The sequence below is a fragment of the Sander lucioperca genome, chromosome 21 (assembly GCF_008315115.2).
Source record: "Sander lucioperca isolate FBNREF2018 chromosome 21, SLUC_FBN_1.2, whole genome shotgun sequence".
Classification (NCBI taxonomy): Eukaryota; Metazoa; Chordata; class Actinopteri; order Perciformes; family Percidae; genus Sander; species Sander lucioperca.
The window spans coordinates 3,996,866-4,015,371 of record NC_050193.1 but is presented as its reverse complement, the minus strand read 5'-3'; the positions used below and the strand labels follow the sequence as shown (position 1 = coordinate 4,015,371).

Sequence of the window (18,506 nt, the reverse complement as noted above, 5' to 3'; positions counted from 1 at the left end):
AAGGGATATATGTGGAGAAATAGACAGAGAGAGAGTAAAGCAGGAAAAAAGAAATTGATTGAGTGACAGAGAGAAAGACAAAGAAGGAGAGCAAACAATAGTGAGAGAGTGAAAGGACAAGCAATAGAGAGAAAGGAGAGGACTGATGATGGGACGCAAGCGTCAAAGCCAGTGTCAACTATTATCCTTTCATTGGTCATCATCGGGTGTTGGGCAAACACACTTTCATGTCACATCCTTCACATCTTTGGCAAACAGATCCGGTGCCTGTGGCTGAAAACCTTTTGGGGAAATGAGAAAACACTGTGGTAATGAATGTAATGAAAGGGAATGTTTTAATATCAGACAACACTGTTTAATTAAAGCAATGCAGACCATGAGGGAGTACTAAACAGTTATGTCTGATAGGAGTCGATGAGTGCCTTCAGTAGCAGTAGCTGTGAGGGACTTGGCTTAGCATAAGGCTGTTGTCAGATTAAAACCCAGCAACTCCAATTTTATTGACTCTCATGATTTTAGTGGAGTTGTAAGGAGACACAGTTGTCCATGTGCTGTGAAATTCAATTAGTGTTTGGCTCATGGAAATATTTAGGGCTGCCCCCTCTTACTCGATTAATCGACTAATCGGTTGTTTTGATCTTAGTCGACTACTTTTGATGCTGCTTCTTTCATGCTGAATGAATTATTCCCAATAACCTTATGAGCAAATCTCTGATAAACATAAGATCTAAAGTGGTCTTTTGCATGATTCTTGAGAAACTTAGTTTTACAGATCTGTCAATTAAATCAACTAATCGATTAGGTGACAAAATCATGTGTTAATTGACTAAGAAAACTAACATAACTTGATCCACTCACCAAAATAAGCGATGCAGGAGATACGAGCATCCTATTCCTAACTGAGACAACAGTCTCAGCTTGTAAAATTAAGTTGATTTTATAATCTTTTTCATGCATAGGACGTGACTACCCACACCTAAAAACCCAAATAATAAACTAATTTATTCTACATATAAGCTAAGCAAATAGTCACTTGGTGGTGCCTTTAGTATTAAAAAAATTAAAGTTAAAGCCAGAACCTTTAAACTACTTCTTGTCAGTGTCACTGACAGATTAAAACACCAATGTGCAAAGGTCCAGAGTGCAGCTTTAAGTAGTGAAAACCTGTGGATGCTTTAGGAGATACAGATTTTCATCTGACAGCAACAGTAGGCCATTTTATGAACAGTTTCATCCAAAGTTCCTGACAGCACCATAGGTGCATGCATTTTTAGATGTGTAAGTGGCTCCAGTGAGAATCGAACCCTGTAGTTTTGGCAGATTCTGTTCTGGGACACTCAGACACATTAGTTGAATTGGGGCACAGAGCTTGTACATAGTTGGCATAGCAAATGGAGGAGATAGAAAGCATGAATATGAGCTGATAAAACAACCTTCCAATAACCTCCGCTTAACCAGGGAAAACAGTGGAGAGTACATTCGGCAGGAGATTGTAAGGGAATCCAGGGACAAACAACCCCTCCTGTGTCTCCCCCCTCCCACAGACCAGGATTATTGTGTTATTATTTAACACAGCTTCTACAGAATTACCAACATGACCTGACAGACACACAATCACTTAGAGTGAGTGGGAGCTGAGATTGACAGCGGACTCCTTGCCTATACGGAAGAGGACAACCATAGACTGATAAGACAGGAATCTGACTGTGAGGGAATCTTAAACTGGATGTGACTTGACCCTGCAAAAGATAAGAGACTCTCTCTCCCTGTCTGACTCTCTCCCTCATGCTTAGCAACAAGCATGCAAACATGAACACACGTAAACTCACCTGAAGTAAGCTTATGAAATAGGTTCTGCAGGAAATAATTGGCCCCACTGGTGACGGGAGTAGATGGAAAGCATGAGGAAAGCAGCTGGGGAAAACGAGGGGCGATGTGATGGAGAAACCACAGGAGAGCCTGACGTTGGTGTGCATGTGTATGTGTGTCGGTGCATTCAAATGTGCGTTAAACTCAGAAAGGTGTGATGTGATTTATGACCAAACCTGTAGATGTGCCATACTGAATGTATTGAGTGGGCTTATGACCGATAGTAAAAAAAACATGCACTCCTTAACACAAATGCTTTGTGACTAAATTATCTAAGCTGGGTGGCAGCACATGGTGCTTTTTTCTGTGGTTCCACAGCTCGAAAGCATTGACCTCTACTCTCTGTGGGTCAGTAATTAGTGAGACTGTTTGGTGCTCTTTAGCTTGTTCACAGTTCTGTGGGGGATTTCCATTTATTATTGGAGCACGGAAAGAGTGAACTGGGGCTTTACATCCAAGGTAACAGTGTGCACAATGGACCACCTGGATGAAAATGTAAATCCATTCGTACATGGGACAAAAACGAGCACACACTCAATTCCTCTCGCATCCCCTCTCAGACCTTTGATTTTCTCGTCTATTCGCACATTATCTTTGTGTTCTGCGAGAGTTGCATGATGTGCCGCTGAAAGTACCGCTTTGAGAATTAAAGAAGTCGCCCACATGACAGATTAGATTGACAAATGGTGAAAGGCCCAACTTCTCTCTCTCCCTGACTTTCTTTTCCCTCATCTATCTCTCTTTGTTCTCTCTATCCCTCCCTCGTCTCTCCTATTTCCAAAATCTGTATTCAATTTGAAAATGCTTTCTGAGCATGACAGATCAAAAATGCCATGTTGCTAAGGCAAAAATGTTGCTGACATTTTATTTCTCACCATCCCTCTTCTCTATCTTTCCCCCTATGAGAATTTAGTATTTCAATTTTATTTAATTTGCTTTATTGGCATTGAGGTTGCACAGCACTGCCAAAACATCTAAACAAATTAAGTTGACATTAAGCTCATTAAACTTGCTCTCTTTCTCAATTTCTGTCAATCGCTCCTTCTATCTCTCCCTCTTGCATATACACAGTCTCAGCATACATCCACTTTACCGCTCTCTTGTACATTCTCTCTATGGATGCCTCTTTGCTCCCAGATTTAGGGAGTAGAGTCTGTTAGAGGCTGAATTATGTCTGCCCTAAGCTCTGTGTGGCAGGATTTAGATGTCAGTTTGTGTAACCATCTTGGATGTTGGAAGTGTGGTGCCTTGGGGTAGTGGTGGGCAGCCTAGACTTGAGGAGGTGGGGGGGAGGGTGTTCTGATGATGACCTTCCACCTACCTCATCCAAGCACAGCAGGGCTTACTGAGCTGTGAAATCCTTCAAGGCAAAAGCCAGAACTCTTTGGCTCTTTACGTCTACTGCTTCTGCAGGAAACGGTGTTGGGCTTGCTCCAAAAAAGACAATAATTATCAGATCACTTTCACTTGATAATTTAGTCTGTGCAGTAATTAATTCCTCATTCATCACTTGTTGCATGCAAAATTTGGAATAACCTTGCCCTATCTTGTTTGAGAGGATTCAAGGAAAACAGATTTAAATAATACATTTGCATACGATTAGTATTTGTATTCCAATTTAAATAGGGAAAGTATCTCTACCTGGACAGTGAATTATTGCTTCACTTTTCATCCAGAGAGGCAACACTTCCAAGAACGACAGCTACTATGATGAAAATTAATAATTTGATAATTTGAGGGGAATATATTTTTGCCTTGACTGTAATATCAGAGACTAAAAAAGTAATTGGTTACACAAATTCTGTCTGTGTGTGATTGATTGCTCAGTGTTTGACATCAACATCAATATGTGCATTTGATGTGTAATGTGGCTTAGCTGTGACTAGCTGTTTGTCAGGGTGTTCTATATGTGTGTAGACATTGATCCCATGATCCCCCAGCACACATTCAGGCAAGTGCAACACACAAACTGTGACTCACATCTTGGAGAGCACGTCATCAAGAGGGTTCTGCTCTGTTCTGTCTTCATTCCCCATTACCCACGCTCCCCTGTTGCCTTATTCACCGATTCACATTGCACACACACACAAATGACACAGTAGCTCTGTGGGCGAGAGGAACTGAGCCATGCCTGACTACTTCCTGCAGACCCCTTTTTAGAGTTGAGATATGATAGGAGTGAGGAGTAGCGAGTGGCAGCTAGCCAGCCCAGCCGTGACAAAGAGGTGGGATGGCTTGAGGTTTGGTGGGATGGGGAGGAAGTGGGACAGTGGGTAGTAGAGTTGAGCCGGATACTCGGCTGAAACGAGTATCCGGTACGGATAAAGCACTTTTGCCGAGTATGAGTATTATACGAGTAATACGAGTCAATATCTGTGCTCGGATTGAATAAAAATCCTCATTGGGTAGTTGACTGTGTCTGCGTTCTGTGATAGGCTAATCGTCACAGCGCCCCTCCCCTACACACATACAGATTTATTGTGTTGCTGTGTCCCGCTCTGCTCACTCACACAGAACAACTCTCTCTGTCTCTCCCTCAGTCACTCAGGTTCGCGGGTCTTTTCCGTTAACGTTGAGGGTTTCTTCAGCTTCAGGTTTGTTTTTTACTTCGGTTTGTAGTACTTACTTATTAACCAGTAGAGTTCTGGTAAACGTGGGGTTTGTTCAGACGTGGTGCTTGGTAGAATGCGACTCGAGTTGCGTCTGTGCCTGTCGGAGATTTTTTTTCTTTTTTAAACCGTCAGCTGGCTCTAAACAGATCTGAAAAACAGCGTCGGACTATTTGATCCGTAGAACACAGTCCCCCCCGCCCCCCTCTCTCTCTGTCTCTCTGTTACTCACTCACACACACTCACACACACACACACACACACACACACACACACACGCACACATACCTGGTGTGGAAATAAAAAAAAGAAAAAAAGAACCAAAAAAAAAAAAAATCACACTGATCATAAAAAAATTAAAAGTTAAAAAAAGAAAGTTATGTTGAGTATGAAAACTCTTGTTCATTACATTTTACTTCATAATTGCAACCGCATGTGTTGTATTCATTGTTGCAAAACTTGTTCTGTATATAGTTTGTTATTGTGATCAAAACCATTGATCTGAAGCTCAATGCTGATGCTGTCATGTAAATAGTTTTCTAATCAGCAATAAATATAACAATTTCTGATCAACCCATATCAATTGTATGCTTAAAATAACATACCGGTTAAAGCCCCACCCATTTCAAGACAACCCGACCCACTTCCGGGTTAAATCCCGCCCACTTCTGGGTTAGGCCCCGCCCAGTCCAAGTACAGATACAGATACAGATAATTCATATGGTTAACAGGTACAGATACAGATAATGCTGTACTCGCTCATCCCTAGTGGGTAGTGAAAGAGGCAGCATGCCCAGAGTCCCACAGGAAGACCTTTTAGGGGAAAGATTAATCCTCCATGTGTTCAAAAACAGGTTGAGCGGCTCAGCACTCTGCTCATACTAGCCTATGACAGTCCAGTGGCTGAGACACATACCCTTTTTTTTAATGTAGCCTTCAAATATTGAGCTGCAGAACGATGTATTTTTCAGTCTGAGCATGAAGACTTTTTAGTTTTGCTTGTGCTTTCTGACATAACAAAAGATCAGGCAGCAGAGAAAACCCTGGGTTTTTTGTTGGGCTGCTTGTGTTGCACCTGCACAAACATACACACTCTCCGGATATGAAGCATGCATTAGTTTCTGATAGTGCTGAATTCCAGGACACACAGCAGACCGGGGGAGTACGGGGAAACCAACCAGATGTATATTGGTTTTAAAGATGATATTATAACCATAAAATCAGAAATATAATGATTATTAAATTATACAAAGATATGAAGTCTATAAAAAAAAGCTTGTCCATTATGCCCTGCAGTACCATTTTAAAGAGTTATTGTTTTGGCGTACTCCATTCAGTGGGGCACTGCAGTGTAACAAGCAACATGCTCATGTTGCGTTAATTGCCTCCCTGGAGTTAAGTTCCCCATGTCGTACTGCTCATGGCGCCCAGCATCAGGGTGTGACAACTGTGACGGGAGGTAGAGAGAGTGTGACTTACCACTGCCCAGAGGATGTTAAGGGACTCGTCTCAAAGCCTGCCCCGTCGCCAGTAGCTTCACCCTTCCATCAGGGAGTGTTTGACCCAGCCTGGGGCAGTCAGTGTCACCACAGAAAAGGGGATGGGGGAGGTGTGGAGGACTACCGAAATACCCCCACATCACTACAGCAACAGCAGCAACAGGCAGCCAAGCCAGAAGCACTTAAGCACACACACATTATCAGAAATACTGACATATCTACCAGGAAAGACCCCAGGGGCTGCAAATAAATGGTGAGAGAGTGCAACACAAGCATGGCCGATCAAGGGGAAAAAGACAGCTGCATGTAGAAAAATACAGAGGCAGAAATTTTAATAAAGGTAAAAAAATAAATGAAGAAGACATGTTAGAAGGAAATTTAAATTTTCACGAAATTATTATTGAAAATGTATTGTGCTTTGTTTCTCTTTTTTGGCCCTAACTTTGGTTATTTATGCATACATCCACAACGCACATTTGAACAGACAACTGATTATTCCTTTACCTCTAGTTCACCAGCCTGATGATTTTGCATTTAAATTCAATAAACAGAATTCAGTTTCAATAGTGTATGAAATGGCCCTTAATAGACACATTGTGACTATTGGTTTTGATTGAGAGACTGGAGCATTTAGCTAATTGTAACAGCATGTTAAATGACACAAGATTACCCTTGCACTCTTTGACTCTTTGTGGCTACAGCACTTCCATAAAGAAGGCCTGGAAACAATCAGACCTGAACAGATCTCCCACTCTTGCCACTTGCTCAGTCTGCTTTCTGTCTCATGGTATTTTCTTCACATACCACAATACCCCAGTCAATGTAGACGCCCATCTGGTTGACTTTTGCAAAGAGCAGAAGAGCAAACCAGATGAGAGACCAACTGTAGCAGGCTAGTCAAATAAAGGAGCATGACATTTAGGTTCAAATGTAATCTCTTGATTACAGCCTCAAGATTTATCTCTGACTTCTTCTTCTTCTTCTTCTTCTTCTTCTTCTTCTTCTTCTTCTTCTTCTTCTTCTTCTTCTTCTTCTTCTTCTTCTTATTATTATTATTATTATTATTATTATTATTATTATTATTATTATTATTATTATTATTATTATTATTATTATTATTATTATCTGACTTGTTGGATGAATCAAGAGCATGACAAAATGAAAAAAGATTGGGGTAGCATCACTTCTGTGGTCTGCCTTCTTCTTTGGTAACACAGTAATGTACAAGTATTAATAGTATCTCATGTGTGACTTAATGCAGGAACAATACATTAATTAATGCATCAATTAAGGTATTTGAATCATCATGATTTCTGATTTATTAATAATGTTCATGTCTTCTTCAAAAAACTGACCAGCCATAGCAGTATATATTATATATATTCTAAATCGTTGTAATCTTGATTAACTTCATCATGTTTGTGGCCCTTCAAATAAAGAGCTTACCTGGTCCATCTTTAAAATTGATAAATCATATCTTATTAATCGATTTTAAAGATGGACCAGGTCAGCACTTTATTTGAATGGCCACAGACATGACATTGATGCATTAATTAACACATTGTTCCTGCATTAAGTCATGCATGAGATACTATTCATCCTTGTACATTACTGATAGTTCATGAAGTACTACATGAGTGAATTCATGATAACTCATGTACCATTATTATGAAGTGTTACCCGTTCTTTTTATTTCAAGGTTACCTCTGTGAAAGAGTTGGAATTGTATTATCCAACATCTGAACCAACAGCACCCTCCTTACCCTCACAGTCCTGGCAAGAGCACATGCATAACCATGTGCCTGTTGGTCTTGGCACTAGCTCTCACGGCAATTGCATGCAAGTGTTTCTCGAGGAGGAGAAAACAAATGCTTGAATAACTCTATTTTAACACATTGTGAACAACCATTTTGACTTGGGTGGTCCCAGCATTGGGCCACAACACACCGTCTTGTGTAAGAGCAGTGCATCTAGAATTTCCAAAAGGTATTTCATTGACATTAAAGAATGATTTGTAATCTTTATTATAGATTACAGGTTTTTTTTTTAATTATGATATTGAGTACTGACAGTATGTGTAGGGGTTAGAGATAGAGGTCGTAAAACAAGAGCAAAACCAGAGAGCGATCATCATGTCATATCTTCAGCTTTGCATCAAGTGGTGCTCATTAATCGCGATGAGGTAACGGGCGTCATCTGCCTCTGACCGTCAGGTGAAAGATGGATGGTCCTGAGGCTTTTCACTGTGACTACAGTTAAACTCATGCTCAGGGGAGATCCATCACACCTGTACAGGCAGTCACTGTCTTGGGGGAAAGACATACTGACTCCTCCATAGCCCTGGGGTCCTCTGCCCTTTCTAGCTTCCTCTTTTCAAACTAAAAACGATCAACAGACATGGAACAAGGAGGAAAATTGAGATTAGATGGCTTTGGTTACATGCATTTCATATTAGAGTTGTAGTAATCAAGCATCACCACTGACATATGAGTGTGGTCATAGATGTTTTCACAAAATTATTTAAAAAAAGAATTTGTCCTTTGTCTGAATTTCAACAATGACATGTCTCAAAAGCTTTGTGTCTAGAATAGTTAATATGTAACAGTAATTTGTGGATTGTTTTAGTTTTGACTTTACTGTACTGTTCTCTGTGGTTTGCATTATTCAACAAGCCTATTTTCCAAGCCCTTAACCAGGCCATCTGCATTCAGGCTTTCTAGCTAACCACAGCCTTGTGGGGAAATAGGGCAGTGCTGTATGTCTGCTTTCTGCCAGCTAGGCTCATGACCTAAAAGCTGCAAAAGTTCAGCCATGTCATGGCAGGGGGTGTGTGGCGCATCTGTTTCACTACTTTCACAAGTTTGGCTTTTGCCTTGGTTGTAAAGAGAGAGTCTCCACAGAGCTTTAACAAATGCAATGTCTTTGGAATCGGCTGGCAAGAAATGTATTTATGAGAGGTTGCCCACAGGATAATTATTTAACCACATCTCATTTGCAGTTAAAAGGTAATTTGAAACCAAATTTAAAGCCCTCAACTTTGTTTGAGGGATGAAATCATTGTGACTTCAGCCAAGCCAAAATTGTATTTCAAGTTCTGTACCCTATCATTACAGCAAGCAGTCCTGTTTAAAAAAGAAACAGACCTCATGCATTACTGCATATTACAATTTATCTCAAGGGAAAACCACAGAAGTTACTCTGCCTTCACATTAAGTTACTTTATGCAATTTAAAACATTAGCAGAAAAATTAGACGGGGAGATGTGCATTTTAAATAAGCACATAATTATCTCCGAGGCTATTGGCCTATCATAAATATATAAAAAATGACTGATTGCTTTTTTGCCATTTGAAGTCAGATGTCAAAGAAGCACCTGCATCGTGCCTATCCACTGCTGTGTCCCATCTTCATAAGATGGGCCCATGTATGTTGAGCAAACATGCTGGGAAGAAAATAAAAAAGATTTCCACTAAGCAGTTGATAACTGGGTGTTTAATGGTAGCCCGTTCTTTATCATGTTTATGCGTTCAGCATTGGGAATGGTTGTATCATGTCCAGCATAACAGCTTGTGTTTACATTTAGGATTTTTCTTTTCGGTTTAATGTGCATTTATCTATCTATGTGTAAATCCACCCAATTATAAAGGTGCTAACCCAGCCTTTTGTCTCTGTTATGCTCTTCTATACATTATAATCTCACTGTGGTGTTTACTGCTTTTTTTTCTGAATTCAGATACAAAGTGTAACCAATAAATCCTTCTTTATCCCAACCCTCCCCCATCCCATTCTGTTTCCAGGATGGTTCCAAACAGAGGCAGGTGAGGAAGAAAACGGTGTCCTTCAGCTCAATGCCAAATGACCGCAAGATCAACAGCACAGCTGCTTGCATGGCCTTTATGATGGAGGGTTGTGAGATGAAGAAGGTGCGCTCTAACTCACGCATGTACAACCGCTACTTCCTGCTGGATCCAGACATGCACTGGCTCCGTTGGGAGCCATCAAAAAAGGATTCAGAAAAGGCCAAACTAGAGATCAAGGGCATTAAGGAGGTCCGTTTGGGAAAGAAAACCCCAGTTTTGCGCAGCAATGGTCTCTCAGATCAGTTCCCTGATGAATGTGCCTTCTCAATCATCTATGGGGATAACTATGAGTCCTTAGATTTGGTAGCCAGTACAGCAGATGTTGTCAGCACCTGGGTGATGGGCCTGAGGTATCTGGTGTCTTATGGCCGGCACACTGTAGACATGGTGGAACCCAGCCAACCGAGTCTACGAACGTCTTGGATTGGCTCAGTGTTTGAACTGGCAGATATGGAAAAGGAAGGACACATAGACCTGTTCAGGGCCACCCAAATAATCAAGGGGCTCAACCCTGGAATGAAAGAGTCTAGGATAGAGCTGAAGTTCAAGGAACTCCAGAAAGCTAAAGACCAATATGGAGAGGGGATTAACATGGACACCTTTGTGGAGGCCTACTGTGAGCTCTGCACACGACCAGAAATCTTCTTCCTACTGGTACAGTTCTCCAGTAACAAGGAGTATCTGGACAGTAAAGATCTGATGCTTTTCGTGGAGGTGGAGCAGGGTGTGGAAGGTGTAACGGAGGACATGTGCAGGGATATTGTTCAGAAATTTGAGCCATCCGCCGAAGGTAGGGAGAGGGCCTACCTCTCCATTGATGGCTTTACACACTACCTCCTCTCCTCCGAATGCCACATCTTTGACCCTCAGCACAAACGTGTGTGCCAAGATATGACCCAGCCTCTGTCCCACTACTACATCAACTCGTCACATAATGCCTCACTTCTGGAAGACCATTTCTGGGGTTCGTCAGACATCAGCAGCTACATCCGAGCTCTAAGAATGGGCTGTCGCAGCATTGAGGTCATTGTATGGGATGGCCCTGATAATGAACCAGTGGTGTATGTGGGTAGTTCTGTAGCCTCACATCTAGCTTTCTCTAAAGTCCTGGACATTATAAACCAATATGCTTTTGAGAGCTCAGAGTATCCCTTGATTCTCTGCCTAGTGACCCACTGCTCCATCCCTCAGCAGAGGGTCATAGCACAGCATATGAAGAAGATTCTTGGGGACAAGCTGTATGTTGAACCCCCATTCAAGGAGGAAAACTACCTACCCTCCCCTGAGAAACTCAAAGGTAAAATCCTCATTAAGGGTAAGAGGCTACCGCCCAACTGCACTGATGAGGGTGACGTGACAGATGAGGAGGAGGGTCTGGAAATGTCTCGACGAGTGGGAGCTGATGAGAAGGACCAGCTAAATGGCTTAAGCTACAGGAGACTCAGACTGTGCAGGGAGCTCTCTGATCTTGTATCTCTCTGCAAGTCAGTCCAGTTTAGGGACTTTGAGATCTCTAAGAGAGACCAAAAATACTGGGAGATATGTTCCTTCAATGAGGTTGATGCAAACAGGTTTGCCAATGAGTTCCCAGAGGAATTTGTCTGTTATAACAAGCGCTTTCTCTCCAGGGTATATCCCACACCTATGAGAATTGATGCCAGCAACATGAACCCCCAGGATTTCTGGAAGTGTGGCTGCCAGATTGTGGCCATGAACTACCAGACACCAGGCCTGATGATGGACCTCAACCTAGGCTGGTTCAGGCAGAATGGAAACTGTGGGTATGTTCTGCGGCCAGCCATCATGAGGGAGGAGGTGTCCTACTTTAGTGCCAATGCTCGGGACTCGCTGCCAGGGGTGTCTGCCCAGCTTCTTCACATTAAGGTCATCAGTGGGCAGAATCTGCCCAAGCCTCGCGGCTCTGCAGCTAAGGGTGATGTGGTGGAGCCCTACATATATGTGGAGATCCACGGCATTCCAGCTGACTGTGCTGAGCAAAGAACCAAGACTGTGTCCCAGAATGGTGACAACCCTATTTTTGATGAGAGTTTTGAATTCCAGATTAATTTACCAGAACTTGCAGTACTGCGCTTTGTGGTGCTGGATGACGACTACATTGGAGACGAGTTCATTGGCCAGTACACCATCCCATTTGAGTGCCTACAGCCAGGCTATAGACATGTCCCCCTACAATCACTGACGGGAGAGTTCCTACCCAACACCACCCTGTTTGTCCATGTAGCCATCACCAACAGGCGGGGTGGAGGAAAGGCACATAAGAGGGGTCTGTCTGTCAGGAAGAGTAGAAAGGCCCGGGAGTACACCACCACCAAGACCACAGGGATCAAAGTAGTGGACGAGCTCTTCAGAGCTTCCACCCAGCCCCTCAGGGAGGCCACAGATCTCAGAGAAAATGTGCAGGTAAGGAACTACATACTTAAAGTATTTATGAAACATAATCACAAAACCTTTACCAAATGGCTTTTGGGTTGTGTAAAGCAGTTGAAGGTCTTTTTACATTCTGGTGAAGTGCTTATGATGTTGTTCATTCAGAACAAGTAAATAATGTCATAGATCACTCTTTGATTAGTGTGTTTGTGGTACAACGTTCAATGAAATAATTTTATTCTATAGAGCAATGCCATTTATCTTATAAACAATGGCAACACACAGACTCAGTGCAGTGCAACATTTGGTGGCTCTCACTGCATTCAGTTTTGATGATTTGGTTATCCACCAGTTACTTCACTCTATCATCTTAGAGCTACACTTTTTTTAGACTTAGCACTTGATCTACGTTTAGGTAGATTGGGTGCTCAGTCTGTAAATGGCTATGGCAATATTGCAGATCTGTTCTTAAGAAAATCTGGCAATACTTATTTTTAATGGTATAAACAAGTTTTGAGGCTTTGCTGGAGACACTCGGATCCAGTCCAACATATCCAACATTTTCAAGTCTCTGCACATACAGCAGATGTTTTGGTGAAAATGCAGTGCTATAGTAAAGATAGCAAGATCATCAAAATCATTGATGTTCATGCTCTGCAGACCCTGGTATGCTTAACAATCTACATGGTATTCTGAATGAATGTTATGTTACAGTACTAACTTTTAATGGTTGTCTACATATTGGGTTTTAGGTCAAGATATGAAAAGACAGACACGCCTTTTCCACCGAATAAAACTGCATGACTTTTTTATTGCTTATAGGTCAAAACTGATGTAACTGTTTCTGGTTAGACTCATTTCACTTGTTGTTGTGGATAGAGGATTGTTGCTAACAGTGCTCTATTTATGTTATAGAAGAGAATGGTAATAAAGTGACATTGCTGTACAATTATGAGGTTTATGAATATTGTAATCATTAATGAGTAACGATAATTGCCCATGGAAGAGGACTGGGTTGCTAGGCACTTGTGCATTACTTGAAAACTCCTCTAGATGAGCAAATGAAGATTAGTAACCATGGTGTATATTTGGCTGAAGACCAGTAGCAGAAGTCTTACAGTGCATGTATGATTTTGTTTGTGATGACTGAAGGGTGTGATATAAAGCTTGTCTCATTTGTTCATTCTACAAATTACAACACAGGGAGAGCCAGTGAGCCTTTTAAATACCTAGCTGGGTATTGTTTGGTTGTCAGTTTAGAGTGGCAGACTCTTGTCCTCTCTGAAAGCTAACGATATTAAAATAATAGTGCTGTACACAATGTTGACACGACTCCATCAACAATGCTTTGTCAACCTAAGGAAAAACAATTGTTAATAGAATTGTGTTAAGATAAAAAACAAAAAAAACTGATAAAAATAAATGAAAGATGCAATTCATTTGTTTGTGCTTCTTAAAATGTATGTAAAAGTGCTTCATGTAACCAAACAAGATTATTTGTGCTTTTTAGATTTTCTAAAGAAAAAAAAAAAGAACAAAAAGAACAAAAGTGGGAAAAAGACCTGGTGTCTTGTTCATGAGTAGCCTATGCTGGAAAATATTTAATGTTGTATAAGAAGACATACAATTAGACATTCTCACGTGTTCCTCCAGAAGCTAATGTAGCACACTCCTTTTTTATGTACACAGGACAGTTATAAATACCATGCTTTGTCCATCTATCGTCTGTAGGCAGTAACCTCAGTCTAATTGCACAGCAAACAAAAGACAGACCAAACTAAATAATCAGATATGCGATTAGAGATCCTGTGGCATGCTGTCATGCATTTTTCAGTTGTGGAAATAGGCAATGTTCTGAAAAGAGGACATAATTTCTCTCTCCCAAGACCCTACTACAAAGAGAAATTTGTTTCTGCTTGGGAGGTGAATTGATCCTGAATGTTAGAGGTTATTAACATTAGCAAATTACAGCTTGAGTGGGATAAGAGGAAGGTAATTTCAGTAAAATCATTGGAAATAAGAGTGGAAATGCAAGCAAATAATGAACAATCCTCAGTGTTTCCTCACTTGGCAAAAGATTATAATATTTGGCCCAATCAAAGTGTTGCTTGTTTGAATAATCTAAATTAGTGACGAATAAATACCTCAACAGTTTGTCATGATTAGGTCCTAATAATTACTCAGGTGTGAGTCAGCATGGGCACATTTCATGAATAAGACATGAAATATGGCTCACTGTGAAGTCAGTCTTGTAAATCTGACACAGACTTATCAAACATGTCATATTTTCTGTAAAACTCATCAACCAATCACCCAGATAACTCAAAAATCACTCAATCAACTAATTTATGCTACATATGAAATAATCATAGGTATGTCATGTGTCACAGCTGACACTCATGTCTGTTCGGTAACTTTGAATCATCTTTCACAACAAATGAATTTGTGAACAGATCTATAGGCCTATATATAAAAAATAATTGGGTGTGAATCAGTGCCTTTTAACCTGATCAAACAACACTGGCACCACGACCATTTGAAATGTAAATTTTTCTTTTTAAAATTAAAAGATGAGGGTTGATGAAATAAATGAAAGAGGTGAAGTTGAGAGGAAAGCTTTAGAGATGATAAATGAAGAACAAGGCCTTTGCCTTTTTAAATGTAAAAAAGGACAGTTGTGAAAGCTTTGTAGAGACCAGCTGTGTGGAGCCTGGTGCCTTTAATCTGGAGGGAGCTGGAGGGCAGAAGCATGACTGGTTGTCAACAACCCACAAGGCAACAATCAGGCCAACTCTGGAAGCTTTGCCACTCCTGAAGCCAAGATTAGACATTAACTTGAGAAAAAAATACCTTTTGTACTCCCAAAAATCCCAGATTTAATTGCACAATATACAACCTTATACATGAAAGCAGTGCACACACAGACCTTAGATGTTGCCGTCAAAAGCGGTATTTTAACTCACTAAGCTCTTTTAAGGCTGCTTTTATCCTCCAGCAGCAAAGCTTCCAGGTGGTCTGCTTTGAATAATACGTATGTTTGACTATTAAAAGGACTAAGGAGATCCATGAACATTGACCAGTGGGCAGATATGATTTGTTTGCCATATTTTTATATGTGGATCTAGGCAGCAAATTATTTATTTCTGTGGGAGACTTTCAAGAGTGCTGCTGCCCATGAACCTTAAGTGTTGATGGAGGAGAGCTGCCAGCTTGGAGTTTCTTTTTATTTGCTGAACAGTGTTTGTGTGCCATCATTGGTACATTCACCACTACTCAATACTGTGGGCCAGAGAGAAGAGGAGAGATACACAGATTGTGTGTGAGAGAGAGAGAGAGAGAGAGAGAGACAAACAGAAACAGAAACAAAAGCAGTGTTGTAACTGGACACGGAGCTCTCATTTGGGGAATGTTAGAAAGGGAGTCAAGTGGGGGAAGGGAGTAATTAAAAACACAAGCCTCTCATTGGTGTTTTTTAACACCATGGCTTGGAAATGGTATGGCTTTTATTGCACAATAATTTTCGAAAAACATGTAGTCCCATACACACATGCCTGGAATTATACAAAGCATAATGAATGCTAATAACTTTGGCTCAGACCACACAGAGACATGCTCATAGTCCTCAAGCACGCACACACCAGGTTTTAATTCAGAGCCCCAAAGCTGTCCCTCTTCCACCATTGTGTTTCTTCTTGTGGCTGTGATCAATGGCCCAAGAGGTGTTAACTGTGGTTGAGGCTCAGCATACAGATGCTTACTACATCCCCTGACCACCCTCTCCATCTAGAGGAAGGTCGGACCCCTCAGTGACAGCACATCCTCTGGGGTAGGGGGTGGTGGGGTGGATTGCCTGGAGGTCTAGCCCAGCGAGACAGCTGGTTCCCACACTGAAGAGTGCTGAGTGTGTGGACGGACTCACCAAGTACCAACAATGGCACTCTTATTCTCTCTCACGCTCTCTTACCTGCATTGTGTTTCCAATGCTTCTCATCATCACCCTCACTCTTAGCAGTTTCAGGCTCTGTTCTTTGTGCCTCAGCCTAAACTGCTCTTTTTTTTCCATTCAACCTTAATTTATCCTCGAGAGAACATTGAGGGGCGACCCTCATTTTCAATGTCATAGAGCCAGATTACAAAGACAAGAAGACAATAAAACATTCAGAATAGGAAAATTATTTGATAAATACATTAGAATAATATGGATGCAAAAGGAAATACAATTATGTAAAGCAGTTACAAGTAGAAGTTTGCGGGTTTAAAACCAGATTTCTAAATTGTCCAAGAAGCACAATTGAGTTGATTTAAAGAAAGTGCTGTAATGTGTTCCAGGAGTCAAGTGCACTTAAACTAAAAGCAGTTTTTCCAAGTTCAGACCGAGCTTGTGGAACATGAAGTAAAAGCCAGTCAGCAGAGCGAGTCTGATAATGTCCCTCTGAGTAACTGAGAAGTTCTGTAAGGTAAGATGGCAGTTTTCCAATAAGAGCCTTATAGATAAGGAGATACCATTGAGTATACATATACTGTCCCTCACTCTTCTCTCACCTCGCTCTGTCATGCTGTCCTTTCTGGCTATCTTTTAAGCAAGCTAACTGATGGGGTGCCATGTGAAAAAAGTGGGCCTGGTTTGGTCGCTGAAATTCCCATGCTGGCAGAAGAATGAAAAACCGTGAAAGGCAGCTGCCTTGTTGCTGGGGCTGCAAAGCCTTTGAACCCAGACGTGCAGAAACTCTGGCTTCGGTGGACTGGAAAGCAGGCTGGCAGCTCAAAAACATTGCATCTGCTCTGTTGTGAGAGTTTTTCAGTTAGAAAAAAATATCAAATTTGGGGGTGAAAAACATGACACTATTAACCAATTTCAGGTTGGTATAAGGCTTCAATTATGGCTGTGCAGAAATCTGACTGAACGGTAAATTAAAAACCACCTTCTCTTATTTGTTTTGGTCCCAAATACTACCCGTCTGAACATTCCAAATTAGGTTTTTGATTGGAAGAAACTGAAGGTGTAAGAAACTAATTTTTCTTACAGGTTTGACTAAAGAAAAACAACAGTAGGAGCACTTTGGAGTTTAGTGTCTTGCTCAAGGACACGTGTGGAGAGGATGAGCTCAAGGTTTGACTTACTAACTTTGTGATCGATGGCAGACCCGCTCTACTAACTGAGCCACAGCTGCCCCTGATGAAAAATAAGATATGCTATCAGTACTAGATTAAATAAACAGAACTTGTTGAGATGGATTTCTTCATTTATCTAGCTGCAGAGAGTTAAAATGGTTAGTGGTCCATGTAGAAACGGGAACACTTGGGTAATTACTGTAAACATTTTTTATAGTTTTAAGATTGATATTTGCAGCGAGAGACGAAAGATAAATACAAAGATATGTGTAGAGAAGGCCGAGAAAAGAGAAAGAGAAATGAAGAAAGGGAGGGATGAGTGACTGAATGTACTTAGGACCTTCAGGCTGTGGTCAGAAGTTTGGCTCCAGAGCCTCTGGGCTGTTGAATGAGCAGACTGACGTTATGGGAGATGTGTCACCAAGACAAACACACTCTGCTATCTTTCCTCCTTTCTGGTCTGAGGGGAGTATCCCGATCCTTCTCATTAAATCTTCTCACTCAAGGTCATATGCAAAAAGTGAGAGCAATATTTTGGCCTTTAAGCCCACAATCCAATCCAAGCACAATAACTCTACAGGGATTTGCCTTAGTTGCTTTGGTTACTGTAGTGACAGTTAAGAAGTTCAGAGCACAAGGACATACAGAATATTTGTTTATTTATTTATTTATTTATACTGGTATACATTAACACGTTTAATTGATGCTGCTTCCCAGAGCAACTTCAAATGAGTGAACATCTATTAATTAATTGACACAAATGCGGCATGCGGAATTGATTATTTTTATTTATGCCTTTTTATGTGTTCATTCTAGGGCTGCACAGTATGAGTAAAATATGATAACATTATTACTATTAAAAAAACAGTTATTAAAATGTACTCGGTTCTGCCTTTTTGCTTCATTACAGTATACTGCTAAAATACAACAAATTGCTTGTTGAATAAAAAAAAACTGAATGGAAATTATTTCACACAAAAGGCACCATTTAATAAAAAGAATAACAGTTACATATCAAAGTGCAGTTTTCTGCTAATACTCTCTTTCACTAGAAAGAATCCCTGAGTGTCTTTTGCAATCTGTCGCAGTTTTTCACAATGTGTTTATTGAGCAAGTTGATATGGCGATGATAATAAAAAAAGGATTTATTTTGCAGCCCTAGTTCATAC

The 18,506-nt window shown here is 40.9% G+C and overlaps 1 protein-coding gene across 1 annotated transcript in view; it reads left to right on the top strand.

Annotated features, from left to right (window-relative positions):
• si:ch211-210g13.5 (inactive phospholipase C-like protein 2) overlaps positions 1 to 18,506 on the top strand; it is a 71,175-nt gene that overhangs the window by 34,002 nt on the left and 18,667 nt on the right. Inside the window, exon 2 of the mRNA XM_031312394.2 lies at positions 9,775 to 12,258. Within this exon, the coding sequence (XP_031168254.1) occupies positions 9,775 to 12,258 (2,484 nt within the window). The remainder of the gene's footprint in view (positions 1 to 9,774; positions 12,259 to 18,506) is intronic.